We start from the raw sequence: 14,712 nt of genomic DNA, 5'->3' as shown, positions 1-14,712 counted from the left end.
TCCCATTCCCTCACACAGTGTGTGCAATTACCATGACCATCTTCATATTACAGCATGATATTTTGTATTTTCTCAAAATAATCAGACACAACTTAGGGAATAAACAACTAGTTTATAATTGTTTACATTTCACCTGAGGTGTCATTCTGTCTCTCTTTGGGTAGATTCTTAGTGCACAAAGAGCAGGATCAATTTTTCTACTTATCATGCACACATAGGTATTTAAAATGCTTGCCTGACCATTAAAATAACTCTGGTGGATACAGAACTAGTCACTGAACCACAGAATGCACAATCGATCAGATAACTGAACTGTCATTAACATTTTACCTGCTCCATTCTAATCAGGAAACAATCAATATAGTCCCGAGGGTTGTTAATATCCAGGGATGCTTTGTGTTCCTTTGCTTTCTCCAACACATAACTTTTTAAATCAGCAACATTTTTAAGTACTTTGTTATGACTTCCTGGTAAATAATCAATGAGTGCAGGGAAATTATTGCAAACCTAGGAGAGAAACAACTGTTTATTAAATAAAGATCACTTTAATAATAATTCTATACCATATGCCATATGCCAGAAATGGTATTATAAATATTAATATAATATGGTCTCTGTATTGAGGGAAATTCTTACCTTACAGGTACACAGTTTGCTATACTGATAGATGCCTATGAGGGAGAACATTCTGACCAGGGATCAAAGATGATAAACATTTCCTATAATCATATATTTTATGTATAGTATAAAAGCACTGTTATAAAAATTATCTCATTTTCTTATATCAACTCTTCCCTACTATCATGAAACATGGGATGGCATGAAATACTAAGACTCACTTTTTGTAGATGACAAACAACAGAGGTTAAGAGAGTTTGGACAACCTGATATCCAGTCCAGAGCTGGTCCCTGATGTTTCTGCTGCTATCTCATAGGCTCAAACATAATATCATATTTCAGGATTGAAAGAATACTAAAGTTATAACCAACCTAGACAACATAATAAAAAACAGAGATTACTTTGCCAGCAAAGGTCCATCTGGTCAAGGCTGAAAAAAAAAAAAAAACAAGCAACAAAAAAACATGAAACTCAACTCAACGTGATAAAGTCACTGGGACCCAGAGCAATTAAGTGACCTCTGCAAGTTCACATCATTGTCTTTTAGGTAGAGGGCAGAACATGTCAGCTCAGCAAATCCACACCTGTGATGTGGGTTTGTGGTACCTACACCAAAAATCCCCAATCCCCTTTATCACCCCCAAAGCAATTACCTTGTCAGTTAAGACGCAAACTGAAGCACCAAACATTCCTGTCCTAGTCAGTGTCCCCTGGCAGCACTCTCCCCCTTGAGACATTCTTTTCCTTTCCAAACACAGATACTTCTGCCAACTTAATGTGCTGAAGAAATCCTTACGTGGTGACTGGGTGACAAGACTTGTGGGCAATGGAAGGCTTTCCAGGACATGGAAGTCCTTCTACTGCTGTAGGCATGCTTTCAGGAAGCTACCAAAATAGTATATGGAAAGGGGCTTTGGAAATTGATGGGAAAATCACAGAACAGTGTCAATAGGACTGAATTACAGTTCTGTATTCTGGGCATGAATTTTCCTGTCTATCATTAAAGGCCTCCATCATCATCCCCAGATGAGCACTCTGTGATTCTCAGCTCTGGGCAGGACTGTGCTGTTCACACATTCACTTCACAGCTTGGTGTATCTGGACCTCATGGAGAAAAGAGCAGAAATGATTCCCGGAGAAGAAAGGACCTTGACCTCACCTGAACCCATGGAGAGCTCACAATCCTGACGTTTTCATTCAGTTTTTCCATTAGATCTAGAAAAATCGGATCTTTATAATCAAAACGGTTCTGGAAAATAATGGAGCAGATCACATTGCAGGGAGCACAGCCCAGGATGAAAGTGGGGTCACACGGCAACCCTAAAGAATAGCAAGCAATTTAAACAAGTCATTAAAACATACACGAGACATTTGTATTTAAGATAACAGGTAAAGGTAATTTTAGGAAATCTAAAGCAATATTTTGGGCTTCCTTGTGACTCAGCTGGTAAAGAATCTGCCTACAGTGCAGGAGACCTGGGTTCAATCCCTGGGTTGGGAAGATACACTGGAGAAGGGAAAGGCTACCCACTCCAGTATTCTGGCCTGGAGAATTCCATGGATAGTCCATGGGGTTGCAAAGAGTCAGACACGACTGAATGACTTTCATTTTCACAAAGCAATATTTTACCTACTAATTCCCTTAACAACAAAGTACTACACATGCATAAAATCAGCACATCACTTTTACCTTAACCTGAGTAGATCATTTCACCCTAGCTATGTAAATAATGGTTTTTGAAAAAGACAATTCAATTAAAATCCACTGCCTTAGGATATACAATGGAAAAAAGACAACCTCTTTAACAAGTGGTGCTGGGAAAACTGGACAACCACTTGTAAAAGAATGAAACCAGAACACTTTCTAACACCATACACAAAAATAAACTCAAAAGGGATTAAAGATCTAAATGTAAGACCAGAAACTATAAAACTCCTAGAGAACATAGGCAAAACACTCTCTGACATAAATCACAGCAAGATCCTCTATGACCCACCTCCCAGAATATTGGAAATAAAAGCAAAAATAAACAAATGGGACCTAATGAAACTTAAAAGCTTCTGCACTACAAAGGAAACTATAAGTAAGGTGAAAAGACACCCCTCAGATTGGGAGAAAATAATAGCAAATGAAGAAACAGACAAAGGATTAATCTCAAAAATATACAAACAACTCCTGAAGCTCAATTCCAGAAAAATAAATGACCCAATCAAAAAATGGGCCAAAGAACTAAACAGACATTTCTCCAAAGAAGACATACAGATGGCTAACAAACACATGAAAAGATGCTCAACATCACTCATAATCAGAGAAATGCAAATCAAAACCACAATGAGGTACCATTACACGCCAGTCAGGATGGCTGCTATCCAAAAGTCTACAAGCAATAAATGCTGGAGAGGGTGTGGAGAAAAGGGAACCCTCTTACACTGTTGGTGGGAATGCAAACTAGTATAGCCACTATGGAAAACAGTGTGGAGATTTCTTAAAAAACTGGAAATAGGACTGCCATATGACCCAGCAATACCACTTCTGGGCATACTCACTAAGGAAACCAGATCTGAAAGAGACATGTGTACCCCAATGTTCATCACAGCACTGTTTATAATAGCCAGGACATGGAAGCCACCTAGATGCCCATCAGCAGATGAATGGATAAGAGAGCTGTGGTACATATACACCATCGAATATTACTCAGCTGTTAAAGAGAATTCATTTGAATCAGTTCTAATGAGATGGATGAAACTGGAGCCCATTATACAGAGTGAAGTAAGCCAGAAAGATAGAGAACATTACAGCATACTAACACATATATATGGAATTTTAAAAGATGGTAATGATAACCCTATATGCAAAACAGAAAAAGAGACACAGAAGTACAGAACAAACTTTTGAACTCTGTGGGAGAAGATGAGGGTGGGATGTTTCAAAAGAACAGCATGTATATTATCTATGGTGCAACAGATCACCAGCCCAGGTGGAATGCATGAGACAAGTGCTCGGGCCTGGTGCACTGGGAGGACCCAGAGGAGTCGGGTGGACAGGGAAGTGGGCGGGGGGATCGGGATGGGGAATACGTGTAACTCTATGACTGATTCATACCAATTTATGACAAAGCCCACTGAAATGTTGTGAAGTAATTAGCCTCCAACTAATAAAAATAAATTAATTAATTAATTTTTAAAAAAAGCAAAACAAAAAATAAAATCCACAGCGTTTATTTGTACTATTTTCACCCAAAACGAATGTTAAGTTCAAGGAAAAAAAAAAAAAGAAAACAGTTTAAAAGGCTATTTTTACATCATTTTATAACCTAAATTTATTAGCGCTGAATATTATCTGTTTGCAAAGTCTGTAGAAAATAAAGCACTGATAAAGAAAAAAAGGGAATAGTTGAGAACCTCAACATGCATTTTATATAATGAATAGTTGAAAGAATCATCTCTAGAATCAACAAGGAATTTAAACAGCGATTGTAGGTGAATTCATGTATTTGAAGGAACAGATTTTAAAAAGCAGCAAGTATCCATGCTGTATGAGAAGAAAAACATACAAATGAAAAATGTTGGCCACCACAACATTGTAAAGCAAAAATCCTCCAATAAAAAACAAATAAAATAAATGAGAACAAGAAAAGTAACTTTTTATAAAATGGGTTTCTTGTCTAAAATGTGAATTGTTATTATTCAGTCACTAAGTCATGTCTGTCTCTTTGTGACCTCATGAACTGCAGCACGCCAGGCTTCTCTGTCCATCACTATCTCTCTGACTTTGCTCAAGCTCATGTCCATTGAGTCAGTGATATCATTCAATCATCTCATCCTCTGTCACCCCTTTCCCTCAATATTTCCCAGCATCAGGATCTTTTCCAATGAATCAACTCTTCGCATCTGGTTGGGCAAAGTATTGGAGCTTCAGCTTCAACATCAGTCCTTCCAAAGCATATTCAGTGTTGATGATACCACTTTAATGACAGAAAATGAAGAACTAAAAAGCTTCTTGATGAAGGTGAAAGAAGAGAGTGGAAAAAGCTGGCTTAAAACTCAACATTCAAAAAACTAAGATCATGGCATGTGATCCTATCTCTTCATGGCAAATAGACTGGCACAAAGTGGACACAGTGTCAGATTTCATGCTCTTTGGCTCCAAAATCAGTGACTGCAGCTGCAAAATGAAAAGATACTAGCTCCTTGGCACAATAGTTATGTCAAAGGCAGACAGTGTTTTAAAAAACAGAGACCTCACTTTGCCCACAAAGGTTCATATAGTCAAAGCTATGGTTTTTAAAATAGCCATGTATAGATGTGAGAGTAAGACAATAAAGAAGGCTGAGTGATGAAGAACTGATGCTTTCAAACTGTAGTGCTGGGGAAGACTCTTGAGAGTCCCTTGGACAGCAAGGAGATGAAACAAGTCAATCCATACCAGGTGATCTGGTATTCCGATCTTCTTAAGAATATTCCACAGTTTGTTGTGATCCACACAGTCAATGGAGAGAAGGAAAGTTTTACCCACCTGAATACAGAGTTCCAAAAAAGAGCAAGCAGAAATGAGAAAGCCTTCCTAAGTGATCAATGCTAAGAAACAGAGGAAAACAAGAGAATGGCAAAGACTAGAGATCTCTTTGAGAAAATTAGAGATACCAAGGGAAGAGTTCATGCAAAGGTGGTCACAATAAAGGACAGAAATGGTATGGACCTAACAGAGCCAGAAGATATTAATAAAAGGTGGCAAGAATACACAGAAGAACTATACAGAAAAGATCTTCACGACCCAGATAACCATGATGGTGTGATCACTCACCTCGAGTCAGACATCCTGGAATGCAAAGTCAAGTGGGCCTTAGGAAACATCATGTGAAAAAGATACTGAAGGTGATGGAACTCCAGCCGAACTATTTCAAATCCTAAATGATGATGCTGTGAAAGTGCTGCACTCAATATGCCAGCAAATTTGGAAAACTCAGCAGTGGCCACAAGACTGAAAAAGGTCAGTTTTCATCCTAATCTCAAACAAAGGCAATGCCAAAGAATGTTCAAAGTATCAGACAAATTCACTCATTTCATATGCTAGCAAAGTAATACTCAAAATTCTCCAAGTGAGGCATCAACAGGATGTGAACCAAGAACTTCCAGATGTTCAAGCTGGGTTTAGAAAAGGCAGAGGAACAAGAGGTCAAATTGCCAACATCCGTTGGATCTTAGAAAAAGCAAGAGAATTCCAGAAGAACATCTACTTCTGCTTCATTGACTACGCTAGAGCCTTTGACTGTGTAGATCACAACAAACTGTGGAAAATTCTTTAAAAGGTGGGAATACCAGACCACCTAACTTGCTTCCTAAGAAACCTGTATGCAGGTCAAGAAGCAACAGTTAGAACTGGACATGGAACAACGGACTTTTCAAAATTGAGAAGGAAGTATGACAAGACTGTATATTGTCATCCTGCTTATTTAACTTCTATGTGGAGTACATCATGGGAAATGCTGGGCTGGATGAAGCACAAGCTGGATCAAGATTGTTGGGAGAAATATTGATAACCTCAGATATGCAGATGATACCACCCTTATGGCAAAAAGCGAAGAGAAACTAAAGAGCCTCTTGATGAAAGTGAAAGAGGAGAGTAAAAAGCTGGCTTAAAACTCAACATTCAGAAAACTAAGATCATAACATCCAGTCCCATCACTTCATGGCAAATAAATGGGGAACAATGGGAACAGTGACAACTTTATTCTTTTGGGCTCCAAAATCACTGCAGATGGTGCCTGAAACCATAAAATTAAAAGATGCTTGCTCCTTGGAAGAAAAGCTATGACCAACCTAGATAGCATAGTAAAAACAGAGACATTACTTTGCAACAAAAGTCCGTCTAGTCAAAGCTATGGTTTTTCCAGTAGTCATGTATGGATGTGGGAGTTCGACCATAAAGAAGGCTGAGTGTGGAAGAGTTCATGCTTTCGAACTGTAGTGTTGAAGAAAGTTGTGGGGGAGTCCCTTGGACTACAAGGATACAAAATCAGTTAATCTAAAGGAAATCAACCCTGAATATTCAATGGAAGGACTGATACTGAAGCTGAAGCTCCAATGGTTTGGCCACCTGATGCAACGAGTTGACGCATTGAAAAGACTCTGATGTTGGGAAAGATTGAAGGCACGAGGAGAAGGGCAGGACAGAGGATGAAATGGTTGGATGGTATCACTGACTCAATGGGCATAAATTTGGGCAAGCTCCAGGAGATGGTGAAGGACAAGGAAGCTTGGCATGCTGCGGTCCATGGGGTTGCAAAGAGTCGGACACAACCGAGGAACTGAACAACAATAATACATAGTCAAAAGCTTTAGCAGAATCAATGAAGCGGAAACAGATAGATGAATTTTTTAGAATTCCCTTGCTTTTTCCATGATCCCAAAAATCCTTTAAGCTAGGCTTCAGCAGTACGTGAACCGAGAAGTTCCAGATGAACAAGCTGGATGTAGAAAAGGCAGAGGAAACAGAGATCAAATTGCCAACACAGGCTGGATCATAGAAAAATAAGAATAAAATGCAAAATTTCTATTTCAAACATAAATCCCAGGTAAGTGAAGCAGAAAAGGTAAATTGATGAAAATTTTTTAAAAATTGTCTCCTTAGGAATTAAATGTTTATCATTTCCTTTTGGATCAAAAATTAATTATTTGGGCAGAGTTGCCCTATGTGAACATCTGTGATATTGTTCTGTGTAGCTAGCAATAGATTAGTTTATTTCAATCAGTTTTAAATGCATCATTTAAATCAAAATTTTCATATTTCCAATAAAGAAATCACATTAAAGGAAAAGTTTTCTTTTTTGGTAGGAGATCTATAAAAAAAAATTGCTTCAATGAAATGATCAATGAAAATTCATTATGTGCAGAGATTAAAAGTTCATATCTATAGATCAAGAATTATTTCAATTAAAAATCACCTGACAGAGTGACATAAGGAAAATGGTGAAATAGGAAGTCTTAGCCCTTGTTCTCCCTTAGAAACACTGATTTAGAAATTATAAATGCATTAAAAATTTTAATGAGGTTTTCAGAATCCAGTTAGGTGTGGCAGTACCATAGATGAGTACACAGCTAAGAACAGCCATATTAAAACATAAAAGTGAAATTTCATTTTTTCTGTATTAGCAACTCCCCCAACCTGACATAACTCAATGATGGAAGAGGATGTCCTAGGTGGTGATTACTCCATCGCAGGAAAGAGAAGGATGAAGCATGCATCTGAAAAACTGACTTTTCAGAGGCTTCTTTAGGAATGATTTCTATCTTAACTCACTTGGGGTGTTCTCAGAACTAGGATTATATGGATGTCTGGGACCACTGAGAATAAAGGAAAGTGAGGATAGTGGTTTGCTATGGATAGCATGGCTTGGCATAATCTAAAGAAACTGAGCCACTTCAGATTTTTTTCTTGAAGGGGATGGGAGAGAAGTAGAGCTTGCATCTGGTGCTCTGACTTTTTGCAGGGCTACCCAAGAGAATGGTATCTGTCTCATCTGATTCAGGGTATGAAGGGGGACCTTGCTGCAGACAAACAACAGGAACAAGAGATTACCTGAAATGAATTTGGCAAGTTTTCCTAATTGTGAAAGTCTACACTAAAGAGAAGTTATTTAATTCTCTACAGAGAAGTTGCATCTTCATTTTCAAAAGAAAAAGGTTTCAGAAACCCCCAGAATCCCTAGCCAAGATACCTGGTGAGAGTTTTGCCTCATATAAAGTTGGCCCATAAAGACTGGGCCACAATAATGTAAAGAAATTATCTTCCAATTAAAAATAATTTAATTAAATTTAAATAATCAAAAAAAGAAGGCAGAATCAGCTCTGAACTACCCATTAAAAAAAAAAAAGACTGTGAGAGTTGGCAATTTTTTTCAAAATCCTGGATTCCAACATTAAGTCACAAAACATAAAAAGAAGCAGGAAACATGGCTCAAAGGTAGAAAATAAATCTCTGGATACTGATCCTAAAAAAAATGGAGGTATTACTTACATGAACAAAGAATTTTTTTAAATATGATAAAGATACTTCACCAGTTCAAGAGGATGATTCATGAACAAAATGAGAATGTCAACAAAGAGACAAAATACAGAAAAGAATCAAAAAAGGACTTCCCTGGTAGTTCAATGGTTAAGAATCTGCCTTCCCATGCAGGAGACTTGGGTTCCATTCCTAGTTGGGAAACTAAGATTCTATATGCCTCAGAGTAACTAAGCCCATGTTAATATTATTTAATCAGAAGATCAAAAGGGAAAAATATGAAAAAGAATGAAGAAATCCTAAGGAACTTACAGAACACCAATAATTATATCAATATGCATTTTATGGGGAAGAGCGATAGAAAGGGACAGAAAGCTTATTTGAAGAAATAGTGGCAAAAACTTTCCATATCAGGGGGAAAACTGACACTCAGATTCTAGAAGGCCAACACACTCTAACTAGGATGAACAGATGAAACCACTTTGAAATACATTATAATCAAATTGCCGAAAGTCAAAGATAAAGAGAGAAGTGTGATAGCAGCAAGGAAATAGTCACTTACAACAGAAGCATCATACAACTAACTAACAACAGGTTTCTAAGCAGAGATGTTGCAGGCCAGAAATGAGTAGGATGATACAGTAAAAAGAAAAAAAAAAATTGTCAGCCAAGAAAACTCTTAATATATCTGGCAAAACAATTCTCCAATTAAAGATAAATAAAAGCTGAAGGTGTTCATCACCAGTAGACATGTCTTACAAGAAATGCTAAAACGTGTCATTAAAGTTGAAACAATAGGGCACTGAACAGCAACACATAGCACAAAAGTATAAAGCTTGCTGATATAGGTAAATATATAGACCAATCCAGAATCCCACAGTAATGTAGAGGTGGTGCATAAACCACCATTACCTCTAGTATAGGAATTCAAAGATAAACTGACAAACCTTTACCTAGATTATCTATAAAAAAAAACAGGAGAGAGAGGGCAGGGACTTCCCTGGCAGTCCAGTGGTTGAGGCTCTACACTTCCGATACAGGGGGCATGTGTTTGATCCTTGGTCAGGGAACAAAGATCCCACATGCCATGCAGCCAAAACACAACAAACAAATAAATGGATGAAAAGGTGTACAAGAAAGTTTCACTCCAAATAACAAGTGCTATTTAAAAAATTTTAATTACATGTGTATTCATGTCAACGTATGACAAAAAACCACTACAATATTGTGAAGTAATCAGCCTCCAACTAATAAAAATAAATGGGAAAAAATTTTAATTAGAAAAGAAAATTCAAATGAAAAACAATCAGAAGTGAAGATGAGATGTTACAACTGATACCACAGAAATACACAAAAAGTTGAAGCAACTACTATGACATCAACAAACTGTATAGCATAGAAGAAATGGATAGACAAGCTGTTAGAACTGAATCATGAAGAAACAGAAAATCTCACAAACCAAAAATGATAATGTTGCTAAATCAGTAATCAAAACCCAACAACAAAAAAAGCCTAGAACCAGATGGTTTCACTGGTGAATTGCACAAACATTTAAGGATTAGAAACATTGCCAATCCTTCTCAAACTCTTTTGAACGTATGCAAATTTATCAATGCAATATACCACATTATTAAAATGAAAAGCAAAAATCAACACAATCAATGTAGAAAAAGCATTTAACAAAATTAGAAATTCTTTCTTGATAAAAACACTTCCATATTCCTCAACATAATAAAGTGATATATGACAAACCTATAGTTAACATCATACTCAAAGGTGACAGTCTGAAAGCTTTTCCTCTAGAATCAGGAAAAATATGATTGCCCCCTCTTATCACTCCTATTCAACATAGTACTGGGGGTCCAGGCCACAGTTATCTCTCAGTAAAAAGAAATAAAATGTGTCCAAAGGAAAAAGAAGAAGTAAAAAATGTCTGCTTGCACATAAGATCTTATCTATGGAAAGCCTAAAGACCCTACTAAAAACTGTTATAACTAGTCAGTGAATTCAATAAAGTTGCAGGGTGTGAAGTCAACATAAAAAATGATTTGCATTTCTGTTCATTAAAAACAAACTCTCTGAAAAAGAAATAAAATAATCCCATTTTTACTCACAATAAAATGATAAAATGCTTAGTAATAAATTTAACCAAAAAAATTAAAGTGTTGTATACTGATCTCTCAAAGACACTGATGAAAATAATTAAATAAAGCATGAATAAATGAAAAACTATTTAGTGTCCATGAATCAGAAGTGTTAATACTATTATTATGTCCATAATATCCAAAGCAGTCTGTACCATTGTAATTCTATCAAGTTCTATCAAATTCTAATGGCATTTCTTACAGAAATACAAAAAATAATTCTAAAATCCACATGGAATCACAAAAGAGCCCAAATACCCAAAGAAGTCCCAAGAAGAATGAAAAATGCTGAACACATTAAAATTTCTGATTTCAAATCATATTACAAAGCTAAGATATCAATATAGTACTGTGCTGGCATAAAAACAAACATATAAACCAATGCAACAGAATTCAGAACCCAGTAATAAACCCATACATATATTATCAACTAATATTTGACAAGGGAGCCAAGAATACTTAAAGGGGGAAGGATAGTCTCTTCAATAAATGGTGTTGTGAAAATGGAAAATTCACATGCAAAAGAATGAAACAGGACCCTTATCTTTACCATTCACAAAAGTTAACTTTAAGTGGATTAAAGACTTCAAAGTAAGACCTGAAAGCAAAAAACTACTAGAATAAAGCTTCAAGAAAATAGTCCTTGAGAATGGTTTTGGCAATGTGATTTTTTTAATGTGACACCAAAAGCACAAGCAACAAAATCAAAAGTAAACTGATGGGACTACCTCAAAGTTAAAAGCTTTTCTGTACAGCAAAATAAGTATGAAAGAAAACCTACAAAATGTGAGAAAATATTTGCAAACCATATTTCTTATAAAGGGTTAATATCCAAAATATGTAGAGAACTCATAGAACACAATAAAAAGAAAAGCAACCTGGTTAAAAATGGGCAGAGAAACTGAACAGACATTTCTCCCAAAAGACATGCAAATGGCCAACAAGTGCATAAAAGGTTCTCAACATTACCAATTGTCAGGAAAATGGAGATTGAAACCACAAAACACACGTTAGAATGGCTGCCATCAAAAGTCAAGAGATATCAAGGGTTGACTGGGATGTGGAGAAAGGTGAACACTTAAACACTATTGGTGTGAATGCAAACTTCTACAGTCACTATGTAAAACAGAGTAGAAGTTCCTCTATATATTAAAAATAGAACTACCATATGATCCAGCATTGCTACTTCTGAATGAAATGAAAACAGAATATCATAGAGGTTTCTGTACTTCATGTTTATTGCTGCATTATTCACAATATCTAAGATATGCAGACAAAGAAGTCTCTATCAGCTGCTGAATGGATAAAGAAAAAATAAATATACACACAGAGTTGACTCTTGAACAACACGTGGATGGAGCACTGACCCCCATTCCACCTGGCCACAGTCCAAAATCTATGCATAACTTTACAGTTGACCTTCCACATCTTCAGTTACATGTTCCAGAATCCAAGCAAGCATGAGTCATGTGATACTATAGCAAGTACTTACTGGAAAATATTCACATATATGTGGACCAATGAGTTCAAATCCATGTTATTCAAGTGTCTACTGTATATACATCACTTTAAGTGCAGCACTTGAGTGATATACACATACACACACATACACAATGGAATACTATTCAGCCATGAGAGGAAGGAAATCCTTGTATTTGCTACTACTGAATATATCGTGAGCATATTATGCTGAGTGAAATAAGACAGACAAGACAAATACTTTATGAAATCACTTACATGTGGAATCTAAAAAAAAACAGAACTAACTCATAGAAACAGAGTAGAAGGATGGTTTCTAGGGGGCAGGAGGTTGGGGAGATAAGGAGTACAGATTTCCAGTTAGAAAATGAATCAGTTCTGAGGAATCTAATGCACAACAATATTATTAGAGTTAACATAGCCATATTACATACCTAAAAATTACTGAGAAGTTAGATTTTATGTGTTCTCTAAAGAAAGGTAATTATGGGACTTGATGGAGGTGCTAGACAATGCTATGGTAGTAATCTATTGCAGTGTATGAGTATATAAAATCAACATATTGTATACTTTAAACTTACACAGTATCAATAATATCTCAATATTAAGCTGGGTGAAAATATTGAGTGTAGACCACATCCATTCTGGATGTTGATTTTTTATGATACTGAGGCACTGCCTACTGCGCTAAGGAGGCAGATATTGGGAAGTTGATTTTTTTAAAACCTGGATATGTAGGTGTAGTTACAGCTACCACATAGGGAAAATGTATGGTTCAGTAGAAAACTATGCACTATCTATAGTTCACCCTTCTATAATTCTATGGGAGCTATTTTGCAACTTTTTCAATTTTCAACAATAGATAGTGACACAAAATAATTCTTATCTCTAGACATACAAACTGTTCTGTAGAGTAGAGATTCAGTTGACTTTCCTACCTAGTTTTGTCTTCATTTGCACATTCATAATCAACATTTTTTCACTCTAAATAAATCTGTACTTTCCCACCCTTGTCCTATAACCTGATTGGAACACTCTGTTACTACTTTTTGTAACTGATTTCCTCATTAATGAGTTATATAATATTTTTTACTTGTGTTCATTTAAAAAAATAAAGAAGATTGCTCAATAGGTGTCTGAAATGATGCCACCATCACTAATCATTAAGTTTTGCGCTTGTCTCAGCTTATCAATAACCAAAGGTGTGGTTGGACTAGCCCTTGTGTTCATATTTTGACTGTGGAGGCTCCTCAAAAATCAAAAATATTCAACACAATTACTGTATTACCCAGAAGTCCCATTTATGAGTTCTTATCCAAAAGAACTGAACTGATTTGGGATCTCAAATAGATATAGCCATGGGGTGGAAAGAACTTAAATACCCCTCAATAAAGAGCAAAAAATCAAATATGCAAATACACACACTGGAGTACTATTCAGTCATAAACATGAAAGAAATCTTGTCACATACTACAATACAGATGACCCATGAGCATATTTTGCTAAATAAAAAAGTCAGTCATGAAAGGACCAATGTTGCATAATTCCACTTAGATGAAGTAGCCAAAGAAGTCAAACTCAAAGAAATAGAAAGTAGATTGCTGGTTAGCAGGGCCTTGGGGAAAGGAAATGGAGAATCCAATGGGTAGAGAATAACAGTCATGAAGGATGAAAGCTCTAGAGGCCTACTGTGTGATTATAGTTAATAATACTGCCTTGCACACAGTAAAATGTTAAGAGGATAGATCTCGTGTTATATGCTGTTTACTATAAAAAAATTTTCAAGTGTTGTAAAGAAAGGTAGGGCATGGAACAAAAGGAGCCATACTTAGTGGTTCCTATGCCAATCTCCTTTATATTCCAGGCTTGTAAGGATAAAATAAAGTTTATTTTACATTATAGGTAGAGGGTGATTATGAAAACTTTGGGAAATTTCATCTATATGTGATTCACATGAAATTTGATTTTCAATCTTTACTTTTATTTAATTCTTTAATTATTTTATTTTATTTAATAAAAAAATTAAAACAGTGTAATCTGTAATACAAGCTGAAAAATCAGAGTCATTATGACAAACACTTTGTGCCCGGCAGTGGGAAGTAAATAATTACCATAAATTTGTTATCAAAATCAATAACGATGAATCAAAGTTTGGTAAACTGAAAACAGAGTCAAATTCTAGTTCAAGATGGCAGGGTAAAAAGGTATTCATTAGGTTGAAATCTAGTTAAATAAAACATTTCATATTAATCACTTGGTTTGGTGTATTGTGCTGAATTATGATGTAGCATATCCTTTTTCAAAATATAAATACAGTGAGTATTGAGTAGCAAGAAATCATTGATGCTGATATCTTTAAATAGTGCTGCCTTTACAGAGAGGGCTTCCCAGGTGGAGCTCGTGGTAAAGAGCCTGCCTGCCTATGCAGGAGACTTAAGAGGGAGACACACGTTCAATCCCTGGGT

General features: G+C 36.1%; 1 protein-coding gene across 2 annotated transcripts in view; it reads right to left on the bottom strand.

The window, feature by feature from the left end:
* Positions 1 to 14,712, bottom strand: part of LOC136158243 (cytochrome P450 2C19-like) — a 36,111-nt gene that overhangs the window by 15,039 nt on the left and 6,360 nt on the right. Inside the window, exons 4-5 of one of the 2 annotated variants that reach the window (XM_065920026.1) lie at positions 1,779 to 1,939; positions 331 to 507 (exon numbers count right to left, since the gene is read on the bottom strand). In XM_065920026.1, the coding sequence (XP_065776098.1) occupies positions 331 to 507; positions 1,779 to 1,939 (338 nt within the window). The remainder of the gene's footprint in view (positions 1 to 330; positions 508 to 1,778; positions 1,940 to 14,712) is intronic. The other variant, XM_065920027.1, reaches the window with a different exon arrangement.

The sequence above is a fragment of the Muntiacus reevesi genome, chromosome 2 (assembly GCF_963930625.1).
Source record: "Muntiacus reevesi chromosome 2, mMunRee1.1, whole genome shotgun sequence".
NCBI classification, from domain to species: Eukaryota; Metazoa; Chordata; class Mammalia; order Artiodactyla; family Cervidae; genus Muntiacus; species Muntiacus reevesi.
Note: the sequence above shows the minus strand (reverse complement) of the source record. Positions and strands in the feature narration are given on the sequence as shown.